The sequence below is a fragment of the Rutilus rutilus genome (genome assembly GCF_951802725.1).
Source record: "Rutilus rutilus genome assembly, chromosome: 15".
NCBI classification, from domain to species: domain Eukaryota; kingdom Metazoa; phylum Chordata; class Actinopteri; order Cypriniformes; family Leuciscidae; genus Rutilus; species Rutilus rutilus.
This window is the reverse complement of record NC_140220.1, coordinates 462234-488149: the sequence shown is the minus strand read 5'-3', so window position 1 is coordinate 488149 and position 25916 is coordinate 462234. Positions and strand designations below refer to the sequence as shown.

Below are 25916 nucleotides of genomic sequence, written 5' to 3'. Positions count from 1 at the left end.
GTGTTTCATTTATGTATGTTTTCTCAGACGGTGCTCCGCGAGTGGATTCACACTGCGCAGATCTCCATCCATCGTGAGCTGCTCGTCTGAGACTGACCGAGAGGAAGATGATGATGATGATGATGATGATGATGAAGCTGTGACGACACCAGAGAGACGGAAGCACAGCAGTCAGTGTGAGGGCAGTGAGGAGACCACGGGTCAGAAACACTTCCCTTGTTTTATATTCAACATTTTTACAATTAAAAAAACGGACAAAACCTCTTTCTGGGCATGAGCTCATTTGTAAACATGACATAAATTGCCAATTTTTTACCACAATTGGGTCCCCATAATATGGTTCAAGTAAACACACACACGCGCACGCTCTCTCACCCACTCACACACACACTCTCACACACTCGGACTCTTACAGACATTAATGTGAGGCTGTTTTCTCTCATGAAGGTGCATCTGATGAAGGACGCGAGTGGAACCCGCTGAAGGTCTGTATCTTTTCAATCTTCTGACTCTCGATGTTCAAGCTGCAGAGTCTGAACTGTGTTTTCATGAATTAGCTTTTATTCTCGAGTTCCACCAGAATGACGAATCAAAACACTTGATAGGTCATCAGAAAACATGTAGATTTCATTCATTTTGTAATAGACCAGGTTTTCCCAAACTGGAGATCATGAGGGGGCAAAGATGTAAACTTAAAATAGATCATTTAAAATAAAAGTTTGTGACGTCAGAAACACCAGCGATTTCAAAGCGTGTTTTTGAGACTGTCTTTGGTTCACTGCAGTTTTAAGGAGGAAATACTCAGCAATGGTGTCGACTTATGAACTTACACATGCTTTGTCTTAAAGCAGATTAAAAACACCACATAGACACATAAACTACATTAAAAACTTTAAAACACTTGCTAAAAATTATATTTGTTTAGCTGCATGTCATGTGACTGTGTGTAATATTAAAAATATTAGATTAGAGGAAGTTCAAGTAAATATTTCAGCTCAGAGTGGTTTGATCAGGAATCTCTGACCGAGGAAACACGCAGTTGTGAAAGTTTCATGCAACCGACTCTTGATAGTTCTGTATCGTTGAGAGACGTCATGTGTCAGGTGTGTGCAGGACTCGGTCATGTGTCAGGTGTGTGTGCAGGACTCGGGTGTGTGTCGGCCTCGCCGGCGCTGGTCCTGCCGTACTGGATCTGTGGAGCTCATGGTGAAGTCCATGCTGGAGCTGCGGCAGCTCGATTCTCTTCCTGAAGCCGCCGGGCAGAACAGAAGCTGCGCTGAAGATCGAGGAAGCTCCTCCAGCCTGCAGGTGAACCCTCAGCACTTGAAAAGCTGAAAAGCTGACTTTCTCCGTGTTTAAGTGCTATTATCCGGAGCTTCTACCAACCCAGAAAACGTGAAAAGTGAAACCCAGTAACTGTTTTAGTTCACTTCAGAATTAAAATCACCAGTTTCAAAGTCTCGACACGATCCAGCCGAGGAATAAGAGTCTTATCTAGACAAACCAGCGGACATTTTATTACAAAATAAACATTTATATACTTTTAACCACTAATGCTGGTCTTGCACTAGCTGTGATGCGACACACATTACGTAATCACGTTGAAAGGTCAAGCGTGACATAGGCGTAAGTACAGACCTAGTGTTTACAAAGTAAACGTGCAAAGACTGAGTCAAACAACATTTATTAAAAAAAGAATAATAATAAAAGGTAAAACAACGATGTCGGGCGATTTTGAAGTTGGAGGACAAAATGAGATGGAGTTATTCGCCCTACTCTACATTTCTGAACTGGAACACGCGTGACCTTTCACCCTGATTATGTAATAAGTGTCGCATCAAAGCTAGTGCAAGACCAGCATTAGTGGTTAAAAGTATATAAATGTTTATTATGTTCTAAAATGTCGGCTGGTTTGTCTAGATCAGACTCTTATTCCTCGGCTGGATCGAGACCCTGTTGGACCCCATTGAAGACACTATATGGAGGAAATCCTGGAATGTTTTCCTCAAAGACCTTCATTTCTTTTCAACTGAAGAGAGAAACACATGAACATCTTGAATGACGAGGATGAGAGTAAATTATCAGGAAATTTTAATTCTGAAATGAACTACTTTTAAACGTCACAGTTTCTGTTCAATTTCGGCCCTACAAAAGGACTCATAAAACAGATGAAACGTCACAGTTTCAGTCAGCAGATTTCAGCCCTACAGAACTCTTTCAGCCGAAACTGATAATGGGTTTTCAGCTGACTATTGTCCATGCATGAGTAGTTATCTCCAGACGTCAGTGTGAGGTTCTGCTCCTCAGGATTGGCGTAACCGGTGTGGAGTTCGTCCTCTCTCGGCCTGGCTGCTTCCCGCCTGCGCTCCGGAGCCGGACGGGGTCGTGTTGTACCCGGATTACTGTCCCAGCGCCAGCAGCCTGCAGATCCCGGAGCGAGCCGAACCCCAGATGATCCCGGAGCGAGCCGAAGCCCAGATGATCCTGGAGCGAGCCGGAGCCCAGAGTCCCGTCAGCGGCGTCTCCATGGGCTACGGCAGCGGAGGATCCAGTCCAGATCACAGACGCCACGGTACAGCAGACCACAGGCTTTTACACACACATCTAGAGTGATTTACTCCGTCAGAGCTTTACCTGTGGTACCAAATGTCTACAGGAGACAGAACAATAGAATAAACACACTCAGCGCTTCAGACTATTTTCCATTATATTTTTTAAACTGTGAACAAACAAATTTTTAAGTGTATTCTATGAGAAAGATTGTTTCAGTCAGTCACTCCATATGTATTTTTAATAATGTTAAAATGGTGTAATATTTATTAAATGTATCCATTTGGTTGCGAGTGCAGTGCGCTTGCAGAGAGACTCCGCCCACACGCTCTTCTGATTGGCTGTGATTTGTAATTGATTTGGTTGCGAGTGCAGTGCGCTTGCAGAGAGACTCCGCCCACACGCTCTTCTGATTGGCTGTGATTTGTAATTGATTTGGTTGCGAGTGCAGTGCGCTTGCAGAGAGACTCCGCCCACATGCTCTTATGATTGGCTGTGATTTGTAATTGATTTGGTTGCGAGTGCAGTGCGCTTGCAGAGAGACTCCTCACCTTTTGGTGAAGAACTAACACTTTAAAGTCGCCAAATGCATGAATGTAAATGTAACTGATTGAAGAAAGGATGGCACACACAAGCTGAGAGACAAGCATAAACACCAGAGATGAAGTATGGTGTTGTTCCTCATTCTTCTGCCTGTGTTTCCACTCAGATGAGCTGCTCGTCTCTGATGATGATCGAGATGAAACGTCAGACGTGAACACAGAGAGAGACTCAGAGACGCCGGCAGACGGTAAAGATTCACTCATGTTTGCTCCACTTTTGCTGTTGCTTTTGTAAGTTGCTTTGGATAAAACATCTGCTAAATGCATAAATGTCAGTCAGCTTTATTTCTATTTTCTACAACGCTTTCTACAGTACATGTTGTTTCAGAGTAGCTTCCCAGTAGCAAACCGAATCAATGATGCAAACTTCATCAAATATGAGACTACAGAAGACAATAGAGGCATTATATGTAAAGTTCATCAGATATGAGTTCAGTTAAAGGTATAGCGGAGGATTTTCCCGAATTTTAGAAAAGAACCGCCCTCTCCACTTTTTAAAAAAAATGCACGTGCGCATCACTCTACCTGCTCCCGAGAGGGAACGCCTATTAAACGTGTGCACGAGAGAGCATGCACGAGCCTAGTGCGTGACTTGTGCCAGGGCTAGCATCGCTAATCATAGCTTACATTAACTTTTACTAGCAGTGATTTTAAATGGATTTCTCCAAATAGCATGCCAAACTTTACCTGTCGAGTAGAAACTTCGCGACTGAGGCATCAGTGGGAAGCCCAACCTGTGCTTTTAGCGCACGCCAGCGTGTGAAATATTCTCCCAAAAACACTCTGGTCTTGTTTCTTTCTTCAGAGGCCTTTCTCTTCTTGTCATACAATTCGTAGACACTTTTTCTCTTGCGACCCTCAGACATTTTGAAAAAACCCAGTGAGAACGGCGAGCTTCAATGAATGGCTGAAACCGTAGCTCACCACACACATACACCCGAAAGTGCGCATGCGCAGAAAGCGAAAACTACCTAGGGACGAGCACGTACGACGGCTTTACGTAAACATATCACCAGAATGATTGACAACTAGGAGGACCAATAGTCTTGATGATCCACCCGGAAAAATAAATCCTCCACTATACCTTTAAGAAGCTCTAAATGTAATGTATTATTTGCTCTTCATCTGTTCTCAGTGATCTCGGCGTGTTTCCAGACCTCAGTCTCCTCCAGCAGGTATTGTGAAGATCAGTCAGGTCTGCTTGACTGCAGCAGGGTGTGTGAATCAGTAACTCGAGCTTCTCCATGTGCAGGATGGGCGGTGTATTTCTCCATCAACCGGCGGTGAAGCGGAGCGTCTGGAGTGTCAGACCCCTGATGGAAAACACGGATCGGGATCTGGATCTGGATCAGCGCTGCGTCTCCCAGAGGAGCCACCCCTACATCAGCAGGACTCCTGCTCGACTGCACAGATCTGCTTCAGCTCTCCATCCGGCCGCTGACGGTGAGCATTCGCACCATCCCAAACCTCAACCTACGACAGGTTACAAGAGTGTGTTTATGGGAATTTTTTAGCTGTCTTCTAGAAGCGTATTTGTAAGGTCAGGCACTGACGTTGGACGAGAAGGCCTGGCTCACAGTCTCGCTCTAATTCATCCCAAAGCTGTTCTATCGGGTTGAGCTCAGGACTCTGTGTAGGCCAGTCCAGTTCCTCCACACCAAACTCCTCATCCATGTCTTTATGGTCCTGCTTTGTGCACTGGAGCGCAGTCATGCTGGAACAGAAAAAAAAACAGACTCAGTCGCTCAGTTCTCCTCTGGCCAATGAACGAACAGTGTATGATTATGATCCAGGCAGCATTATAGGTCAGAAGTCAGATTGGTTTGGAACAATCAGAATATTATCCAGTTCTATCTGGTTGAAGATAGGAGTCACACCAGTATCAGTTTGTTGATCATTAGGAGTTCCTTTCACTGGAACTAAGGGGCCAAGCCCAACCCCTGAAAAACAACTCCACACCATAACCCCCCCTCCACCAAACATTACACTTGGCACAATGCAGTCAGGCAAGTATCGTTCTCTTGGCAACCGCCAAACCCAGACTCGTCCATCAGAAGCGTGATTCGTCACTCCAGAGAACACGTCTCCACTAATCTAGAGTCCAATGGCAGCTGCTTTACACCACTGCACCCCACGCTTTACACCACTGCATCCCACGCTTTACACCACTGCACCCCACGCTTTACATCACTGCATCCTACGCTTTACACCACTGCATCCCACGCTTTACACCACTGCATCCAACACTTTACACCACTGCACCCCACGCTTTACACCACTGCATCCAACACTTTACACCACTGCACCCCACGCTTTACACCACTGCACCCCATGCTTTACACCACTGCATCCCACGCTTTACACCACTGCATCCTACGCTTTACACCACTGCATCCCACGTTTTACACCACTGCACCCCATGCTTTACACCACTGCATCCCACGCTTTACACCACTGCATCCTACGCTTTACACCACTGCATCCCACGTTTTACACCACTGCACCCCACGCTTTACATCACTGCATCCTACGCTTTACACCACTGCATCCCACGCTTTACTCCACTGCATCTCACGCTTTACACCACTGCATCCCACGCTTTACACCACTGCATCCTACGCTTTACACCACTGCATCCCACGTTTTACACCACTGCACCCCACGCTTTACACCACTGCATCCCACGTTTTACACCACTGCACCCCACGCTTTACATCACTGCATCCTACGCTTTACACCACTGCATCCCACGCTTTACATCACTGCATCCTACGCTTTACACCACTGCATCCCACGCTTTACACCACTGCATCCCACGTTTTACACCACTGCACCCCATGCTTTACTCCACTGCATCCCACGCTTTACTCCAGTTTGGAGGTCTGTAGCTGTTGACTCTGCAGAAAGTTGATGACTTCTGCGCACTGTGAGCCTCAGTATGCTCTGACCCCGCTCTTGGGTTTTACGTGGCCTACCACTTCCTGGCTGTTGTTCCCAATTGCTTCCACTTTGTTATAATACCACTAACAGTTGCCCGTTGAATATTTAGTAGTGAGGAAATTTCACAAATGGACTTATTGCACAGGTGACAACTGATCACTGTACCACTTCACTGAGCTCCTGAGAATGACCCATTCTTTCACAGATGTGATTTGGAGGGGTGTCCCAATACTTTTGGCAATAGAGTGTGTGTGTGTGTATGTGTGTATATATATATATATATATATATATATATATATATATATATATATATATATATATATATATATATATATATATATATATATATATATGTATATGTGTGTATATGTATGTATGTAATATGTTTTGTATATATTTATTTATATTTGTTCATTTTTCAGGATATTTGTTGTTCATTCGTTCATTTTTGTGTGATTTGATTAATTTCAGTGACGTTTTCAAAAAGCAGTTTGCGCATCATTTGTGCATATAATAATATTAATGCATATTGTGATTTTTGTTTTAATAATCAATGTTGGGTTAATATACGAGTGCAAAAATGCCGTATGCATAAGAACATTTCATGTCAGTTTCTGCCTTTAATCCTGAAGTCCATGGAATTTTCTAATATTGTGATATCAATTTTATTAAGATATAAGGGTGGTGAATAGGGACAACATGCATGATGCATAAACAAGCAGTTTTTTTCCCCTTCTATTTCTTTTACCATGTGTTTTATTTAAATATTTCTTTTTTCCCAGCGCAAAAGTCCCTGACTCCGCCCCGTCTCCGTCGAGAGGCACGTCCCAGCCTGTCTAAGCTGAGTTTGGAGAGGATCGACCCCACCGCGCCGTGGGACAGCCTCCGCTCGCGCTCCTACATGAGCCCCACCACCAGCTCCAGGGCCAAGGTCAGCCGCTCCGTTTCCATCGGCGACGACCTCCACATGACCCTGCCGTTCCCAAACCCTCCATCTGAACAAAAACAAGGCAAACCTCGTGCCTGTCAACGCCTGAGCAGCCCGTTTGCAGAGTGGCCGAGCAGATCCAACTCTCCTCACGCTGACCCGGGGTCATCAGGAGCCGTGACCTCTGACCTGCAGCAGACGCAGCGTCCTCAAGCGGCGGTGAAGGCTTTCTCTGTGACGTCTGATGATCAAGGTTCTGCTTCCTCTTCCTCTGTTTCACTTCCTTCCTCTAGCATTATTAATTCAATTAAATTCACATTTATTAGTATAGCGCTTTTCACAACACACATCATTTCAAAGCAGCTTTACAGGAAATGCATGAGTCCATATTACAATTTACAGTGATCTGTTATCAGAGGAAACTAAGTTATGTATTTCAGAAATGTACATATACAAAATCACAGTTAGCGAATAACATTAATTTAAACAATGTAATAATTTACTGCAGAAACAATGAGCTCACTGAAGTAATGAATACTAGTTTGTTAACAAATGATTATAGCATTTAGAAAAATTTAGCATTCATGTATTTCGCAGACGCTTTTATCCAGAGCAGCTTACAAAAGAGGAACAAAAGCAATTAGTCAAAGAGCCAGCGATATTTGTAATATTTGAATACTTCATAACTGTGTGTGATCTGTGTGTGACGGAGCTGATGTGTGTGTGGACAGAGCCGGTGGTCAGTCTGGAGGCCTGCAGACACTCAGCAGTCGATCTGTGCATCAGTGTGAGGAGAGCCACAGGACTCTATCGGGCGGTGAGAGACACACACACACACACACACACACACACACACACACACACACACACACACACACACACACACACACACACACACACACACACACACACACACACACACACACACACACACACACACACACACACACACACACACACACACACACACACCCACCCCAACTCCATTACACTCAGTTTTAAAAGTGAACATTTAAATGGTGACGGATTTATTCAAACACACATTAAACACTGAAGGACAGATCTAGTAAAATATAATGCACATGTGATCTAGTGCATGTGTGTGTCAGAAGCTCCTCTCTAGAGTTATTCTTCTGTAGAGTTTGTTCACTGAAAGGCTTTTCTGAGGTAAATGTGACGTTACGTGACATCATTGTTCTCCCGCTGTTTTAGTGACGGGTGAAACACTGATTGATGGATTACAGACATGATTGAGTTCAGGAAGTTGTTCTGAATCTTTCAATATTCCTTCTGATGTTCATCATGTTTATTTGCTGCTGTAACTACTAGTAAAGAGGAAGAGATGATCGGTTCATCCGTCACACACATTAAACACACACACACACACACACATTTACTGATGAAACTCACAGGATTTGAAACAGACTTTGTTTCATATAAAAAGTATCAGAGATTACTGTGATTATTGGATGGCAGGAGCTACAGATGTTCAGTGAAGTTTTCTTCTCACATCGACTGAAAACTGCGCTAAATAAATCAAATCAGTTCATCAAAACAAGAATATATTTGATATTTTCAACCCAGCCCTGATGATTTAGTCTCTCTTTATATTAGTATGTGGTGTGCTGATGATTGAATGCTGTATTGCTGGTGTGTTCAGCTGATGTCCCATGATGCCGAGCGCAGCGGCGAGCAGCAACAGATGCAGAAGCTGATGTCAGACGCTCTAGTGCTCGTGCGATCCGAGCTGGATTCAGTGCCGGGATCACCAGGATCTGTGGCAGGAGAGGGGAAGACCGGATCCGTGATGGGAGAGGGGAAGACCGGATCCGTGATGGGAGAGGGGAAGACCGGATCCCTGATGGGAGAGGGGAAGACCGGATCCGTGATGGGAGAGGGGAAGACCGGATCCGTGATGGGAGAGGGGAAGACCGGATCCCTGATGGGAGAGGGGAAGACCGGATCCGTGATGGGAGAGGGGAAGGCCACACTGGCGTTACTGGAGCAGTACTCGCTTCTGCTGCTGCGCTCGGTGGAGGAGAGACTCCAGCAGCAGGTGTAGCGCTTCACTCCATACTCCCCTTACTCTCCATACTCCCCATACTCTCCATGCTCCACATACTCTCCATACTCTCCTGAATCCCGATACTCTCCATGCTCCCCATACTCCTCATACTCCTCATACTCCCCATGCTCCCCATACTCTCCATACTCTCCATACTCCCCATACTCTCCATACTCCCCATACTCCCCATACTCCCCATACTCCCCATACTCCCCATACTCTCCATACTCCCCATGCTCCCCATACTCTCCATACTCTCCATACTCTCCATACTCCCCATACTCCCCATACTCTCCATACTCTCCATACTCCCCATACTCCCCATACTCCCCATACTCTCCATACTCCCCATACTCCTCATACTCTCCATACTCCCCATACTCTCCATACTCTCCATACTCCCCATACTCTCCATACTCTCCATACTCCCCATACTCCCCATACTCCCCATGCTCTCCATGCTCCCCATACTCCTCATACTCCCCATACTCTCCATACTCTCCATACTCTCCATACTCCCCATACTCTCCATACTCCCCATACTCCTCATACTCTCCATACTCCCCATGCTCTCCATACTCTCCATACTCTCCATACTCCCCATACTCTCCATACTCTCCATACTCCCCATGCTCCCCATACTCTCCATACTCTCCATACTCTCCATACTCCCCATACTCCCCATACTCCCCATACTCCTCATACTCCCCATACTCCCCATACTCCCCATACTCTCCATGCTCCCCATACTCTCCATACTCCCCATACTCCCCATACTCCCCATACTCTCCATGCTCCCCATACTCCTCATACTCCTCATACTCCCCATGCTCCCCATGCTCCCCATACTCTCCATACTCCCCATGCTCTCCATACTCCCCATGCTCTCCATGCTCTCCATACTCTCCATGCTCTCCATACTCCCCATGCTCTCCATGCTCTCCATACTCTCCATGCTCTCCATGCTCCCCATACTCTCTATACTTCCAATACTCTCAAGACTCTCCATACTCAACAGACTCCCCATACTTCCTTATACTCTCCATACTCTCCATACTCCCCATACTCTCCATACTCAACAGACTCCCCATACTCCCCATATTCCCCATACTCTCAATACTTCCCATGCTCCCCATGCTCCCCATGCTCTCCATACTCTCCATACTCCCCATACTCCCATACTCAACAGACTCCCCATACTCTCCATACTCAACAGACTCAACACTCAACAGACTCTCCATACTCCCTTATACTCCCCATACTCCCTTATACTCTCCATACTCCCCATACTCCCTTATACTCCCCATACTCTCCAAACTCTCCATACTCAACAGACTCAACAGACTCCCCATACTCCCCATATTCCCCATACTCTCGATACTTCCCATACTCTCCATGCTCCCCATGCTCTCCATACTCTCCATACTCTCCATGCTCTCCATGCTCCCCATGCTCCCCATGCTCTCCATACTCTCCATGCTCTCCATGCTCTCCATGCTCCCCATGCTCTCCATGCTCTCCATGCTCCCCATGCTCCCCATGCTCCCCATGCTCCTCATACTCCTCATACTCCTCATACTCCTCATACTCACCATGCTCCCCATACTCACCATGCTCCCCATACTCACCATGCACCCATACTCTCCATACTCTCCATACTCTCCATGCTCTCCATACTCTCCATGCTCTCCATACTCTCCATGCTCTCCATACTCTCCATCCTCCCCATACTCCTCATACTCACCATGCTCTCTATGCTCTCCATACTCTCCATGCTCCCCATATTCTCCATACTCTCCATGCTCTCTATGCTCTCCATACTCACCATACTCACCATGCTCCCCATACTCCCCATGCTCCCCATGCTCCCCATGCACCCATACTCTCCATACTCTCCATGCACCCATACTCTCCATACTCTCCATGCACCCATACTCTCCATACTCTCCAGACTCTCCATGCTCTCCAGACTCTTCATACTCTCCATACTCTCCATGCACCCATACTCTCCATACTCTCCATGCACCCATACTCTCCATACTCTCCAGACTCTTCATACTCCCCATGCTCCCCATACTCACCATACTCACCATGCTCTCCATACTCCCCATGCTCCCCATACTCCCTTATACTCTCCATACTCCCCATACTCCCTTATACTCCCCATACTCCCCATGCTCCCCATACTCTCCATACTCTCCAGACTCTCCATGTTCTCCAGACTCTGCATACTCCCCATGCTCCCCATACTCACCATACTCACCATGCTCTCCATACTCCCCATGCTCCCCATACTCCCTTATACTCTCCATACTCCCCATACTCCCTTATACTCCCCATGCTCCCCATACTCTCCATACTCTCCATGCACCCATACTCTCCATACTCTCCAGACTCTCCATGCTCTCCAGACTCTTCATACTCCCCATGCTCCCCATACTCACCATACTCACCATACTCACCATGCTCTCCATACTCCCCATGCTCCCAATACTCCCTTATACTCTCCATGCTCCCCATACTCCCTTATACTCCCCATACTCCCCATGCTCCCCATACTCACCATACTCACCATGCTCTCCATACTCCCCATGCTCCCCATACTCACCATGCACCCATACTCTCCATACTCTCCATGCACCCATACTCTCCATACTCTCCATGCACCCATACTCTCCATACTCTCCAGACTCTCCATGCTCTCCAGACTCTTCATACTCCCCATGCTCCCCATACTCACCATGCACCCATACTCTCCATACTCTCCATGCACCCATACTCTCCATACTCTCCATGCACCCATACTCTCCATACTCTCCAGACTCTCCATGCACCCATACTCTCCATACTCTCCATGCACCCATACTCTCCATACTCTCCATGCACCCATACTCTCCATACTCTCCAGACTCTCCATGCACCCATACTCTCCATACTCTCCATGCACCCATACTCTCCATACTCTCCATGCACCCATACTCTCCATACTCTCCAGACTCTCCATGCTCTCCAGACTCTTCATACTCTCCAGACTCTCCAGACTCGCCAGATCTGCAGTTTTAATTAGTTGTAGTTCACCCACTTATGTAATTTAAGTCTTGTCTATGTTAATATTTTTTATTATAAGTCACCAGTTGTGATTCGTGATTGTTTGTTTTTAATTTTTGGGATATCCATTTTATTGATGTTTTATTGCCAAACAGGTTAATAATGTGTGTCATGTTAGTGATCATTTAATGACATTTTAAAAGATCCTTTTATTTGTTTTTATTTATTTTTGATCAGTGATTTTGTTTGACCTGATTTCTCACATAATAAACTGAAATATCATATGTATTTAAAGTAGATCCTTTTTTCTTTCATTTACATTGACTTTAATTCACACTCAACATTAGTATTTCTTAGTAAGCTCTGCATATGTTAGTCATGACGTGTTATTCTCTGTTTAATTTAATCATCATAATGCACCGTCTTGAGATCACGAGTGAAGTTTTCATTATTGAAAAATCAACACATTTGATTATTTCACCATAACAGATTTTTAGGATCTCATACTCATACAAATATGACACAGAATGACAGTATAAAAGTAAAGATGGCAAGGTAACATTTAGATGTGATATTAAGGTTTAGTTAACATGAACTAACAATGAACAATACTTCTACAGCATTTATTCATCTTAAATTTCAACATTTACTAAAGGTTTTTCAAATCAAAAGTTGTATTTGTTAACATTAGTTAAAGTGTTAGTTCTAATCGAGACCAGACCAGTCCAGACCAGCACTCCTTAAATTCATCCAAAAAAATTCTCATCTACTGCCTGAGAAATGTCTTATATTTAATCAATAAATACAGTTAAAATGATAAGAGCTGCAATTCAATGAAAGCACTAACAAGATTAATCTGTGCAGAAGCTGCATCTAAACCACAATCACACCTGCATCAATAATGTCCAGATTCATGTTCTACAAACAACATTTTGTTTATTGTATAAAATCAATATAACAGTTGCAATCGTGCTCATATTGGTGAACACGGCTCTCTTGCTCTTGTGATGTTGCTAAATCATATCATATGTTATCATATAAAAGTCAAGATCTTATACAAGTGCTATTTTTGCAGTCATATCTTGAATTTTGTGGGCATTTGTATTTACTTCGGCCACATTTTTGACAGAATCCCCTGTTAATTTCTGACCCTGCACAAAAAAACAAAACAAATTAGAAACAAGTTATTGATTGCATTTGAAGCAGGAAGTTTTACATCCAAGCACAGTAATTTACCATATTGTAAAGGGTTACCAGTGGTAGTATTTCTTAGTTAATACTCCATTGTTTTGGTAAAGAAAACTCTGTAACACTTAACAATAATGTCCTATTGGCAATGCAATAATTAGCATTATCTAACAATGAGCAATATATTAGTTACAGTAGTTAGTAGTTACAGTAGCTCAGCTCCATTAAACACTAAGCGATACATTTGATTTTAATGTATTAGTAATTGTTGAAATTAGCATTAACTATGATTAACAAATGCTTGTTCATGTTAACTAATGTTAACAAACGAAACCTTATTGTATACAAGTTTTCTGTAGCTCTCAGTTAAAGGGAAAGGCGTTTTGGAGTCCAGTCGTGATATTTGCGTGAGGTTTTGTGTTTTACTGAGGGTCCGTCTGTAAGCTGTAGGTTTGATACTCTGCCATGGTTAGTTCAGCTGACCCTGTCTCACGGGAGCGTGTCCACGTTGACGGACGTGAGGGTCACGTCATGCAGGATGTTGATGCGGTCGATCTGGTTGACCTCTCTGATACGGTGCTTAAATTCAAAGGTGGGTGTGTTGTTGACGACCACCTTGAACTCAGTGAAGGTGCAGAGGATCTTCATCTACAGAGAGACGTGAAGGTTACTGCAGTGACACTCGCGTCTTCATGTCAATCGCACACACTCCTACAGAACCACACTAGAGTGGCGCCATCACTTTTTGGACGCTCCTGGTGCTTTAATCCCACCAATAAACGGGAGTCGTTTCAACACTTTGATTTTAGGCAGATGGTCTTGGAGTTCGAACCCCAGCGTATCGTTTACCTCAAAGTGATGTCCCGGCACGAACGGAAACGGCCCCAGAAGCTCCCGCTCCTCTTTCCCCCAATGTTCCCCCAGTTTATGATTGCGGACCAGAATCGCTTTTCCTCCTTCGTTGAATCGCGGGTTGATGTGAAGGGCGATATCGTTACCGCGCAGGAAGTTGATTGTGAACCTTGCGACAGAAGAAACGTTAGTAGCACCCTTGTTATCGACAAAAAACATTAATTCCTTAACTCCGTTTGTCAAAGTATCAAACTGTGTTCATGTTTTGCTCTGGAGTAATTTATGATTTCAGAATTCCACATACTATTAAAATGTGCATCATCACAAAATTTTATTTGCAATGTTTTGTACAGCCGACATTCCTCAGGTTTTTATTTGCAAAGTTTCGGTCAATCGACCTTCCTCTCAGGTTTTTTGTTTGCAAAGGTTGACTGAATAAAAAATTGTGAATAAAAACCTGAGGAAGGTTGATTGTCCTCTGGCATTTATTTGCAATGTTTTGTTCAATCATCCTTCCTCAGTTTTATTTGCAATGTTTCAATCAATCGACCTTCCTCAGGTTTTTATTCGCTAGGTTTCTTTCAATCATCCTTCCTCAGGCATGTATTTGCAATGTTTTGTTCAATGTTTTGTTTGTTTTTGCAATATTTCTGTCAATTGACCTTCAGGTTTTCATTCGCAATGTTTCGTTTAATCGACCTTCCTCAGGTTTTTATTCGCAATGTTTCGTTCAATCGACCTTCCTCAGGTTTTTATTCGCAATGTTTCAATCAATCGACCTTCCTCAGGCATTTATTCGCAATGTTTCGTTCAATCAGCCTTCTTCAGGTTTTTATTCGCAATGTTTCGTTTAATCGACCTTCCTCAGGTTTTTATTCGCAATGTTTCGTTTAATCGACCTTCCTCAGGTTTTTATTCGCAATGTTTCGTTCAATCGGCCTTCCTCAGGTTTTTATTCGCAATGTTTCGTTCAATCGACCTTCCTCAGGTTTTTATTCGCAATGTTTCGTTCAATCAGCCTTCCTCAGGTTTTTATTCGCAATGTTTCGTTCAATCGACCTTCCTCAGGTTTTTATTCGCAATGTTTCGTTCAATCGACCTTCCTCAGGTTTTTATTCGCAATATTTAGTTCAATCAGCCTTCCTCAGATTTTTATTCGCTAGGTTTCTTTCAATCGACCTTCCTCAGGCATTTATTCGCAATGTTTCGTTCAATCAGCCTTCCTCAGGTTTTTATTCGCAATGTTTCGTTCAATCAGCCTTCCTCAGGTTTTTATTCGCAATGTTTCGTTCAATCGACCTTCCTCAGGTTTTTATTCGCAATGTTTCGTTCAATCGACCTTCCTCAGGTTTTTATTCGCAATATTTAGTTCAATCAGCCTTCCTCAGATTTTTATTCGCTAGGTTTCTTTCAATCGACCTTCCTCAGGCATTTATTCGCAATGTTTCGTTCAATCAGGCTTCTTCAGGTTTTTATTCGCAATGTTTCGTTCAATCGACCTTCCTCAGGTTTTTATTCGCAATGTTTCGTTTAATCGACCTTCCTCAGGTTTTTATTCGCAATATTTAGTTCAATCGACCTTCCTCAGGTTTTTATTCGCAATGTTTCGTTCAATCGACCTTCCTCAGGTTTTTATTCGCAATATTTAGTTCAATCAGCCTTCCTCAGGTTTTTTTTTGCAATATTTCTGTCAATTGACCTTCAGGTTTTCATTCGCAATGTTTCGTTTAATCGACCTTCCTCAGGTTTTTATTCGCAATGTTTCGTTCAATCGACCTTCCTCAGGTTTTTATTCGCAATGTTTCGTTCAATCAGCCTTCCTCAGGTTTTTATTCGCTAGGTTTCTTTCAATCATCCTTCCTCAGGCATTTATTCGCAATGTTTCGTTCATTCAGCCTTCCTCAGGTTTTTATTCGCAATGTTTCGTTTAATCGACCTTCCTCAGGTTTTTATTCGCAATGTTTCGTTCAATCGACCTTCCTCAGGTTTTTATTCGCAATGTTTCGTTTAATCGACCTTCCTCAGGTTTTTATTCGCAATGTTTCGTTCAATCAGCCTTCCTCAGGTTTTTATTCGCAATGTTTCGTTCAATCGACCTTCCTCAGGTTTTTATTCGCAATATTTAGTTCAATCAGCCTTCCTCAGATTTTTATTCGCTAGGTTTCTTTCAATCATCCTTCCTCAGGCATTTATTCGCAATGTTTCGTTCAATCGACCTTCCTCAGGTTTTTATTCGCAATATTTAGTTCAATCAGCCTTCCTCAGATTTTTATTCGCTAGGTTTCTTTCAATCATCCTTCCTCAGGCATTTATTCGCAATGTTTCGTTCAATCGACCTTCCTCAGGTTTTTATTCGCAATATTTAGTTCAATCAGCCTTCCTCAGATTTTTATTCGCTAGGTTTCTTTCAATCATCCTTCCTCAGGTTTTTATTCGCAATGTTTCGTTTAATCAGCCTTCCTCAGGTTTTTATTCGCAATGTTTCGTTTAATCGACCTTCCTCAGGTTTTTTTTGCAATATTTCTGTCAATTGACCTTCAGATTTTCATTCGCAATATTTAGTTCAATCAACCTTCCTCAGGTTTTTTTTGCAATATTTCTGTCAATTGACCTTCAGATTTTCATTCGCAATATTTAGTTCAATCAACCTTCCTCAGACTTTTACTTGTAATGTTTCGTTCAATCAACCTTCCTCAGGTTTTTATTCGCAATGTTTCGTTCAATCGACCTTCCTCAGGTTTTTATTCGCAATGTTTCGTTCAATCGACCTTCCTCAGGTTTTTATTCACAATATTTAGTTCAATCAGCCTTCCTCAGATTTTTATTCGCAATGTTTCTTTCAATCATCCTTCCTCAGGCATTTATTCGCAATGTTTCGTTCAATCATCCTTCCTCAGGTTTTTATTCGCAATGTTTCGTTTAATCGACCTTCCTCAGGTTTTTATTCGCAATGTTTCGTTTAATCGACCTTCCTCAGGTTTTTATTCGCAATATTTAGTTCAATCGACCTTCCTCAGGTTTTTATTCACAATATTTAGTTCAATCAGCCTTCCTCAGATTTTTATTCACAATGTTTCTTTCAATCATCCTTCCTCAGGCATTTATTCGCAATGTTTCGTTCAATCATCCTTCCTCAGGTTTTTATTCGCAATGTTTCGTTTAATCGACCTTCCTCAGGTTTTTATTCGCAATGTTTCGTTTAATCGACCTTCCTCAGGTTTTTATTCGCAATATTTAGTTCAATCGACCTTCCTCAGGTTTTTATTCGCAATGTTTCGTTCAATCGACCTTCCTCAGGTTTTTATTCGCAATATTTAGTTCAATCAGCCTTCCTCAGGTTTTTTTTGCAATATTTCTGTCAATTGACCTTCAGATTTTCATTCGCAATATTTAGTTCAATCAACCTTCCTCAGACTTTTACTTGTAATGTTTCGTTCAATCAACCTTCCTCAGGTTTTTATTCGCAATGTTTCGTTTAATCGACCTTCCTCAGGCATTTATTCGCAATGTTTTGTTCAATCGACCTTCCTCATGTTTTTTTTGCAATATTTCTGTCAATTTGACCTTCAGGTTTTCATTCGCAATGTTTCGTTTAATCGACCTTCCTCAGGTTTTTATTCGCAATGTTTCGTTTAATCGACCTTCCTCAGGTTTTTATTCGCAATGTTTCATTTAATCGACCTTCCTCAGGTTTTTATTCACAATGTTTCGTTCAATCGACCTTCCTCAGGTTTTTATTCGCAATGTTTCGTTTAATCAACCTTCCTCAGGTTTTTATTCGCAATATTTAGTTCAATCAGCCTTCCTCAGGTTTTTATTCGCAATGTTTCGTTCAATCGACCTTCCTCAGGTTTTTATTCGCAATGTTTCGTTCAATCGACCTTCCTCAGGTTTTTATTCGCAATGTTTCGTTCAATCGACCTTCCTCAGGTTTTTATTCGCAATATTTAGTTCAATCAGCCTTCCTCAGGTTTTTTTTGCAATATTTCTGTCAATTGACCTTCAGATTTTCATTCGCAATATTTAGTTCAATCAACCTTCCTCAGACTTTTACTTGTAATGTTTCGTTCAATCAACCTTCTTCAGGTTTTTATTTGCAATATTTCTGTCAATTGACCTTCAGATTTTTGTTTGCAATGTTTAGTTTAATCAACCTTCCTCAGGTTTTTATTCAAAATATTTCTGTTAATCGACCTTCAGGTTTTCATTTGCAATGTTTCGTTCAATTAACCTTCAGGCTATTATTCGCAATATTTCGTTCAATCGACATTCAGGTTTTTATTCACAATGTTTCGTTCAATCGACCTTCAGGTTTTATTCACAATGTTTCGTTCAATCGACCTTCAGGTTTTGTTTGCAATGTTTCGTTCAATCGACCTTCCTCAGGTTTTTATTCGCAGTATTTCTGTTAATCGACCTACAGGTTTTTATTCACAATGTTTCGTTCAATCGACCTTCCTCTCAGGTTTTTTGTTTGCAAAGGTTGACTGAATAAAAAATTGTGAATAAAAACCTGAGGAAGGTTGATTGTCCTCTGGCATTTATTTGCAATGTTTTGTTCAATCAACCTTCCTCAGCTTTTTATTTGCAGTGTTTCGGTCAGGCTTAAGGAAGGTCCATTGACTGAAATTGTGATGTTGCAAATTTGAGTAATGTGCGGGATTCATTTTTGGGATTTAAACTTATCAAATAAGTTTATATGGGACTTTTATCCGATGCACCTACAAATGATTCTGATGTGTTGAGGCCCTATTTTCTCTTAAGTTCTGAAACTCAACCAGACGTTAAAAATGGTAACAATCTCTTTAGTGCTCACTTACATTTTAGCATCTGGTTTAATCTGTCCTCTGATAGTTAGCATTAGCTTGTCATAGATGCCACGGGGAAAATTCATGTTGAAAGGAACCACCTGAAAGGAGAGAAAACATTGATTTTTATTAGACATTGATTTTCCCTAACATTTCGGTCAATTGACTTTCAGGTTTTTATTTGCAAAGGTTGATTGAACAAAACGTCCTCAGGGATTTATTTGCAACATTTTGTTCAATCAACCTTCAAATTTTTCTTCATGCAGCAGAAATATTGATAGGCTTATCATCTGCTCAGGAACATCAAAGTAGGCTATGATATTTATACATGATCTACACCAGGGATGGGCAACTTCGGTCTAGCCGAAGTTTAGCTCCAACCCTGAAAAAATCACCTGCCTGTAATTTTCTAGTAATCCTGAGGACCTTGATTAGCTTGTTCAGGTGTGTTTGATTAGGGTTGAAGCTAAACTCTGTAGGACAGTGGCCCTCCAGGACTGAAGTTGCCCATCCCTGATCTACACAATCCTGCAGGTATAATGCTGAACAAACTGAGCAGCGCTTCTCAACTAGATTTGATTCAGGAATCAAGCGACGAGTCAAGACAAAACAGAGTTTCAGTGAGACTTGTGTTTGGTAACACTTTATAGTACAGTCCCATTAGTTAGATAGATGAAACATGGACATGTGTCAACTATCAACTGCCTAGTTTGACTAGACACATGACCTTTGACCTACAGATAAGCCTATTTATTTAGCAGTTGGTTGTGATTATTAGCATTGATCATGATTTTGTTTTCTCTGACCAGTTTTATTCACAATGTTTTCAATTCGACCCTCTTCAGATTTTCATTTGAAATGTTTTATTCAATCAACCTTACTCGGGTTTTTATTCGCAATATTTGTGTCAATCGACCATCAGGTTTTTATTCGCAATATTTCTGTCAATCAACCTTCAGGTTTTTATTCGCAATATTTCTGTCAATCAACCTTCAGGTTTTTATTCGCAATGTTTTGTTCAATCAACCTTTTTCAGGTTTTTATTCGCAATATTTCTGTCAATCAACCTTCAGGTTTTTATTCGCAATGTTTTGTTCAATCAACCTTACTCAGGTTTTTATTCGCAATATTTCTGTCAATCGACCTTCAGGTTTTTATTCGCAATATTTCTGTCAATCAACCTTCAGGTTTTTATTCGCAATGTTTTGTTCAATCAACCTTACTCAGGTTTTTATTCGCAATATTTCTGTCAATCGACCTTCAGGTTTTTATTCGCAATATTTCTGTCAATCAACCTTCAGGTTTTTATTCGCAATGTTTTGTTCAATCAACCTTTTTCAGGATTTTATTCGCAATGTTTCGTTCAATCGACCTTTTTCAGGATTTTATTCGCAGTGTTTTGTTCAATTAACCTTCCTCAGTTTAATTGAACACATGAATCGACTGGACACATGACCTTTGGCCTACAGATAAGCCTATTTATTTTCCAGTTGGTTGTGATTTATTAGCATTGTTAAAGGTTTTGTTCTCTCTGTCCATCACCCATCATGTGCTGGTTTAGTGTCTTACTACAGGAGCGGTCACTGGCGCCGGGGGCCACGGCTGTGGGGCTCCTCCTGCGGGTATCTGACCGGGCCAACCGGGTTGACCAGGGTTACCGTGCCACGCTGGGGGGACTGGAGACGGGAGGTAACCTGTCGGGGTGGGTACCTGAGCTGGCCAGGTTGGTTGGACAGGTGGGTTCGGCTGAACTGGAGGGTTGGGTTGGATGGGTGGGTTTGGCAGCGCTGGTTGGGTTGGCGGATTGGGTTGCACTGGTTGGATGGGTGGGTTGGGTTGAGCTGGTTGCACTGTTGGTGGGTTTGGCCAGCCTGGTTGGGTGGTTGGAGGGTTTGGCCAGCCTGGTTGGGTGGTTGGAGGGTTTGGCCAGCCTGGTTGGGTGGGTTGGACCGGCCAGGTCGTAGGGATCGATGCGCTGGGCTGGGTAACAGGCCAACTCGCCTGACTGGGTTGGCAGGGCCAGCAGGGTTGGCAGGGTTGACCGGGCTGACCGGGCCATACGGTACCAGCCGACTGCTGAGGGATCTGAGGGTAAAAGCCCTGCTGACCAGAGGACGGGCAACTCATGATGTCTGAGAATCAAACAATTACAAACGTCAAACGCGTGCTACTCGACTCTGTGCTTTTCACATGATCCTTCAGAAATCATTCTAATATGATGATTTAATGCTCAAGAAACATTATTATTATCAGTGTTGAAAACAGTTGTGCTGCTTCAGATTGTTGTGGAAACCATCATAAACTACACGTTTGGTGTGAGTAAGATTAAAAAAAAAATATAGAAATGAACACTTTTATTCATCAAAGGCGCATTCAGTTGATCAAAAGTGACAGTAAAGACATTTATAATGTTACTAAAGATTCTATTTCAAATAAAAGCTGTTCTAAAAACTTTCTATTCATCAAAGAATCCTGAAAAATAAAATGTATCTCAGTTTCCACAAAAATATGAAACTGTTTTCAACACTGATAATAATCATAAATGTTTCTTGAGCATCAAATCATCATATTAGAGTGATTTCTGAAGGATCATGTGACACTGAAGACTGGAGTAATGATGCTGAAAATCCAGCTTTGATCACAGGAATAAATTACACTTTACTATATATTCACATAGAGAACAGATGATTTACAGTGGAATAATATTCAATCAAATAAACGCAGCTTTGGTGAGCAGAAGAGACTCTTTTAAAAACATCACAATTATTCCAAACTTGTGGCAGTCAGTGTATTTATTCTTCCACTTCAGTTGCATTCACACAGCAGATCATCATTCTACACTACTGTGATCTAACTAGTGCTGTACCTGTGAAAGGTGTGAGTCATAGATCAGTATTTAAGAACTGAAGGTCAAACATTGATATTTAACAGCAGAACCTGAGCTGATCAGATCTTTATAGCTGCTGTAAATCTGTGACTTCACAAAAACAAGATCAAATCTAAAGCTTCAAAACCCTCGATCACTGTTAGTGATTCCTATGAAAGCGTGTTGAAGAAGAAGATCTACAGAAGCAGAAGATCTACAGAAGAAGAAGATCTACAGAAGCAGAAGATCTACAGAAGCAGAAGATCTACAGAAGCAGAAGATCTACAGAAGCAGAAGATCTACAGAAGCAGAAGATCTACAGTACCTGTTGAAGCAGAAGAAGATCTACAGTACCTGTTGAAGCAGAAGAAGATCTACAGTACCTGTTGAAGCAGAAGATTGACGCAGGAACAGAAGACTCTGAGAATCTGAGGTTTATATGCAGACGCTCCTCATTCCTGCGCATTAAGAAACAGCCCATCTGTTCATGACACACACACACACACACACACACCCTCATATGCACTTATGTTATGCGTGCATCAGTAACTGATGATCGACTGAGACTGCGTTTCTCAAACTAACACTTGCTGTTTAAAGTCATTTAAAGAACATGAATAATCTGCAGGAACGGACGCTTCTGCTGTGTTTGTACATTATAAGAGCGTGGTTTGAACATCGGATGAGTCTCAGTACAGAGTGGATTATTAGATTTACACACACAGTCAATATTCCTGAGGTTGCCACAGTTACTGAAGACTCATGACTGAACACAGACTCGGTCTGTCCCGTTCTCCTGACAAACATGTGTTGCACAATAGCAGAAGTGTCCAGGTTTGAGTCTCGGTCATGAGTCTCCTGAGTCACTTACACACGCTGGGATCATTGTCTGAACTCCAATACTGACTCTATTGTCTTCTGTAGAGCTGACCTCCTGATTTTAATGATATGAAGATCGTCTCATTGTGCTTTTATGTGATTTATCACGTGAGAATCCACAGATTGTGACCGTAAAACTCTCAGATAAAGCTTCTTCGCCGGCGTCGATGAACGGCTGACGGTGCTTTGGATTATTTAAACGTTCTTCACGTGTTTCTCTTGAGAACTGATGACTGAAACACACACAGATTCAGTCTCATCCTGCTGAACATTTATCATAACCGACAGAAGTCGCATTAAAACTCTTCATGCTTTATATGGGATTTATTTGTTTTAATAATCCAAAACCCAGATTTTAAACTACTTAAATCTGGCAGAAATTAGGCTATTACACGATTAAAAACACATTAAATGATTAAAAAATAATACATTTTTAACATGTACAGCCACAATAAATGCAGAAATTGTTGAGGTATCATTTGCATCATAACCAACAGTTTTGGCCTTAATTAAAGGGGTCATATAATGGTACATGCACTTTTACAAGTTGGTTGTACTGAAGTGTGTGTTGGCAGTGCCTGTACACAACCATCATATAATGATAAAAATCCATCCAGTGTTTTTTTTTTAATCTTCTTATATGTTTCCCCCGTCTCAAATCAAGCCGTTCGACCATGTGACGTCACACGGTCAGATGCCCCTCCCACGATTGTTGATTGACAGCAGCGTTTCGAGGCAGACCCGCCCTGAGCGAGCTGTCAATCATAGTCCGCCATAGTTGATACGCTGGAGCACTGTCTATGAGCAGAATGGCGTCTCAGTGATTGTGGTGTTCTCGGGTGTAATAAGGAACACAGTCATGTTGATGTTCCTAAAGCCGAACCGCTGAAGACGCAGTGGCTGAGTGTGTTTTCGAAGGGAATATTCCCCACGATCAACGTCAATGCTTTCATGTTTGCCCGAATCATTTCACACACCAGACTGCTTTACAAATGAGGGTCAGTGTAAAGCTGGTTTTGCTAAGAAGCTGCTCCAGAAAAAAGGATCGGTACCAACTATTCGTGTTCCTGCTGCACCTCCAGAAGAAGAAGTGAGTGTAACGTTATATTATCCTTTATATTAATATTTATATTAATCTTTGCAAATCGCTTCACGATGAATGCGGCTGTTTACACTCAGGGTACATTACGGCATGTTTTCTATGTACGACGTTCTCAATATAATTCATAATCCCACGTTTATAATGAACAATGCGTTATGGTTATTGTGTTATTACAAACTGTGTACGCAGGTGTTAAAGTTAACGTGGTAACACTACACTGAGCTTACTTTAACTGTCGAACTTCTTCGGGGCCGTCATCTTGTTCCGGGTCCGACTCCGGTTCAGACTGATACGGTTGTACAGATGTGTCCTCAGAGACTCCCGCTGCCATTCTCCAAAATATACCCTCAACTGTTGTCAAGGCAACACTCCTCGTGTGTGTAAACGCCCACAGAACAGAGGGGCGGGGGGAGCAAAGCTCATTAGCATTTAAAGACACATGCACTTAAACACGTGCTGAAAACAGAGCTGTTCTTGACCAGGTAAAATGAGTGTTTTCTTACAATACTAATGAGAATTTTTAATTAAAGTATATTACAAACTTTTAATTTAGACCCTAAAGAATCATATTAGCTTGTACAAAAATGACATTATATGACCCCTTTAATAAAGGTTTGTCAGAAGTGGAAGTTCTGAAAGCTTGTTTCAATCAAACACATAAAACTGTGGCTTTATCTTGCAGTTCAGACTTTTCTCTCGCTTTTGTGAGTTTGAAAAGCAAATCTGAGAAAACAGTCAGAAATGTGAGATTAAACAATTACAATTATCCTTTTATTAGCGGTGTGAGAAAGTCCCATAGACTTTGCATTGGGACAAACTTTGACGAGTCACAGCTCAGAGAGAGGATTTCGTAGAAACGTGTGGTTTGCCACATCAGGCTGGCAGGCTCTGTAAGAACATTCCTCACAATGGGGTGAAAGTTGCACCCCTGAGGGGCAAGAGGCACCCAAAGTTGCCCCACAGACTTACTATGGTGTAGGACGGCCCATGAAACGCATGTGTTTCTCCTACTATGGTGAGATCACAGTGTCATAGAGACAAGGGGGAGGGCTCATTTTACTCAGACGACCAATCAGTCTCTCAGGATCATTGTGACGCTATCAAGCCACGCCCTAGCAACTATTCAGAGCACCATAGCAACTAATCCCATAGACTTCCATTTAAAGAGATCAAAAGGGATATATTCGGATAGATATGTCATAGAAACACGCGTTTGACTCGGGGCAGCAAACAGCCAATCATGAATCACCTTAAGCACTTCCTGGCCACGCCCTAGCAACCATTGTGGAGCACCCTGGCAACCCAAATCCAAAGAGAGATATCTTGTATTCTGAATGTCATAGAGGAGTTGTGGTTGGTTTATATCATTCATACTGACAAGCAGCCTTTGAAGTGTCATGATTAGCAGCTGCCAAGCCACTCCCTAGCAACTAAACAGAGTACCCTAGCAACTGTTCAACAAGACCTGCATCTCTGCATCAGAACATTATAGAGACATGGCGGTTGGCTCCTTTGACTAATGCTAGCAAACAGCCTCAAACAGTAACCATCATGCTACACATGCTTGCAGTGAATAGCTACATGCTGATTGGGGTTAGCTAAGTGTTAAAACATGTCAAAAATGCAAACTAAAATGTAGGAACAACATGCAAATCATGTTAGCACCATGCTAACATGTTAATCATGTTAGAATCTTTTTAGAACATGCAAGAAAAAATGGTGATTGTGTTAGCATCATCTTAGAAACATGTTAATCATGTTAACATCTTGTTCGGAACATGCTAATCATGTGAGCATCATGTTAGCAAAATGTTACACATGTTAGCAGGGAATAGCTAAATGCTAATAGCGATTAGCTAAGTGTTAAAACATGTCAAAAATGTTAACTAAAATGCAGTTACACCATGCTAATCTTGTAAGCACCATGCTAACGACAGGTTAATCATGTTACCATCTTGTTAAAACATGCATGCAACATGGTGATTGTGTTAACATCATGCTAACAACATACGAATCATGTTAGCATCTTGTTTAACAACATGTTAGCATCATGCTAGCAAAATGCTAATCTTAACATTTTAAAAGCAT

General features: G+C 42.2%; 2 protein-coding genes across 7 annotated transcripts in view; one reads left to right on the top strand and one right to left on the bottom strand.

Annotated features, from left to right (window-relative positions):
- The window catches only part of LOC311305582 (mitogen-activated protein kinase-binding protein 1-like), a gene marked incomplete at its 3' end in the record, with an annotated part of 30316 nt that extends 21234 nt beyond the window's left edge, over window positions 1-9082 (top strand). The window contains exons 20-29 of the mRNA XM_084433390.1: window positions 28-200; window positions 448-485; window positions 1144-1308; window positions 2308-2572; window positions 3260-3340; window positions 4288-4327; window positions 4405-4595; window positions 6875-7273; window positions 7752-7837; window positions 8681-9082. Of these exons, the coding sequence (XP_084289516.1) occupies window positions 28-200; window positions 448-485; window positions 1144-1308; window positions 2308-2572; window positions 3260-3340; window positions 4288-4327; window positions 4405-4595; window positions 6875-7273; window positions 7752-7837; window positions 8681-9082 (1840 nt within the window). The remainder of the gene's footprint in view (window positions 1-27; window positions 201-447; window positions 486-1143; window positions 1309-2307; window positions 2573-3259; window positions 3341-4287; window positions 4328-4404; window positions 4596-6874; window positions 7274-7751; window positions 7838-8680) is intronic.
- Window positions 9083-12193: 3111 nt separating this feature from the next.
- On the bottom strand, window positions 12194-22502 carry LOC311304557 (uncharacterized protein). Of its 6 annotated transcripts, none has more exons than XM_084431655.1 (6): window positions 22231-22253; window positions 20692-21113; window positions 18994-19082; window positions 14171-14342; window positions 13805-13969; window positions 12194-13284 (listed from the first exon to the last, which is right to left on the bottom strand). In XM_084431655.1, the coding sequence occupies exons 2-5, from the start codon at window positions 21106-21108 to the stop codon at window positions 13811-13813; spliced, it is 837 nt and encodes a 278-aa protein (XP_084287781.1). In that variant the 5' UTR covers window positions 21109-21113; window positions 22231-22253; the 3' UTR covers window positions 12194-13284; window positions 13805-13810. The 6 variants fall into 6 exon arrangements, with proteins under 6 accessions (XP_084287781.1, XP_084287782.1, XP_084287779.1 ...); XM_084431656.1 differs by having other exon boundaries at window positions 22202-22251; XM_084431653.1 differs by lacking the exon at window positions 22231-22253 and adding an exon at window positions 22173-22182 and having other exon boundaries at window positions 20551-21113.
- Between the last annotated feature and the right edge of the window lie 3414 nt (window positions 22503-25916).

Bases quoted from the DNA above. Each gene is read 5' to 3' on its own strand.
- LOC311304557 (XM_084431651.1), bottom strand. From the start codon at position 21,108: ATGAGTTGCCCGTCCTCTGGTCAGCAGGGCTTTTACCCTCAGATCCCT. The intron at 19,083-20,550 runs GTAAGACACTAA...CTCTCCTTTCAG, and splicing joins CGCCAGTGACCGCTCCTGTA to GTGGTTCCTTTCAACATGAA. The intron at 13,970-14,170 runs GTAAACGATACG...GTCTCTCTGTAG, and splicing joins TGCCGGGACATCACTTTGAG to ATGAAGATCCTCTGCACCTT.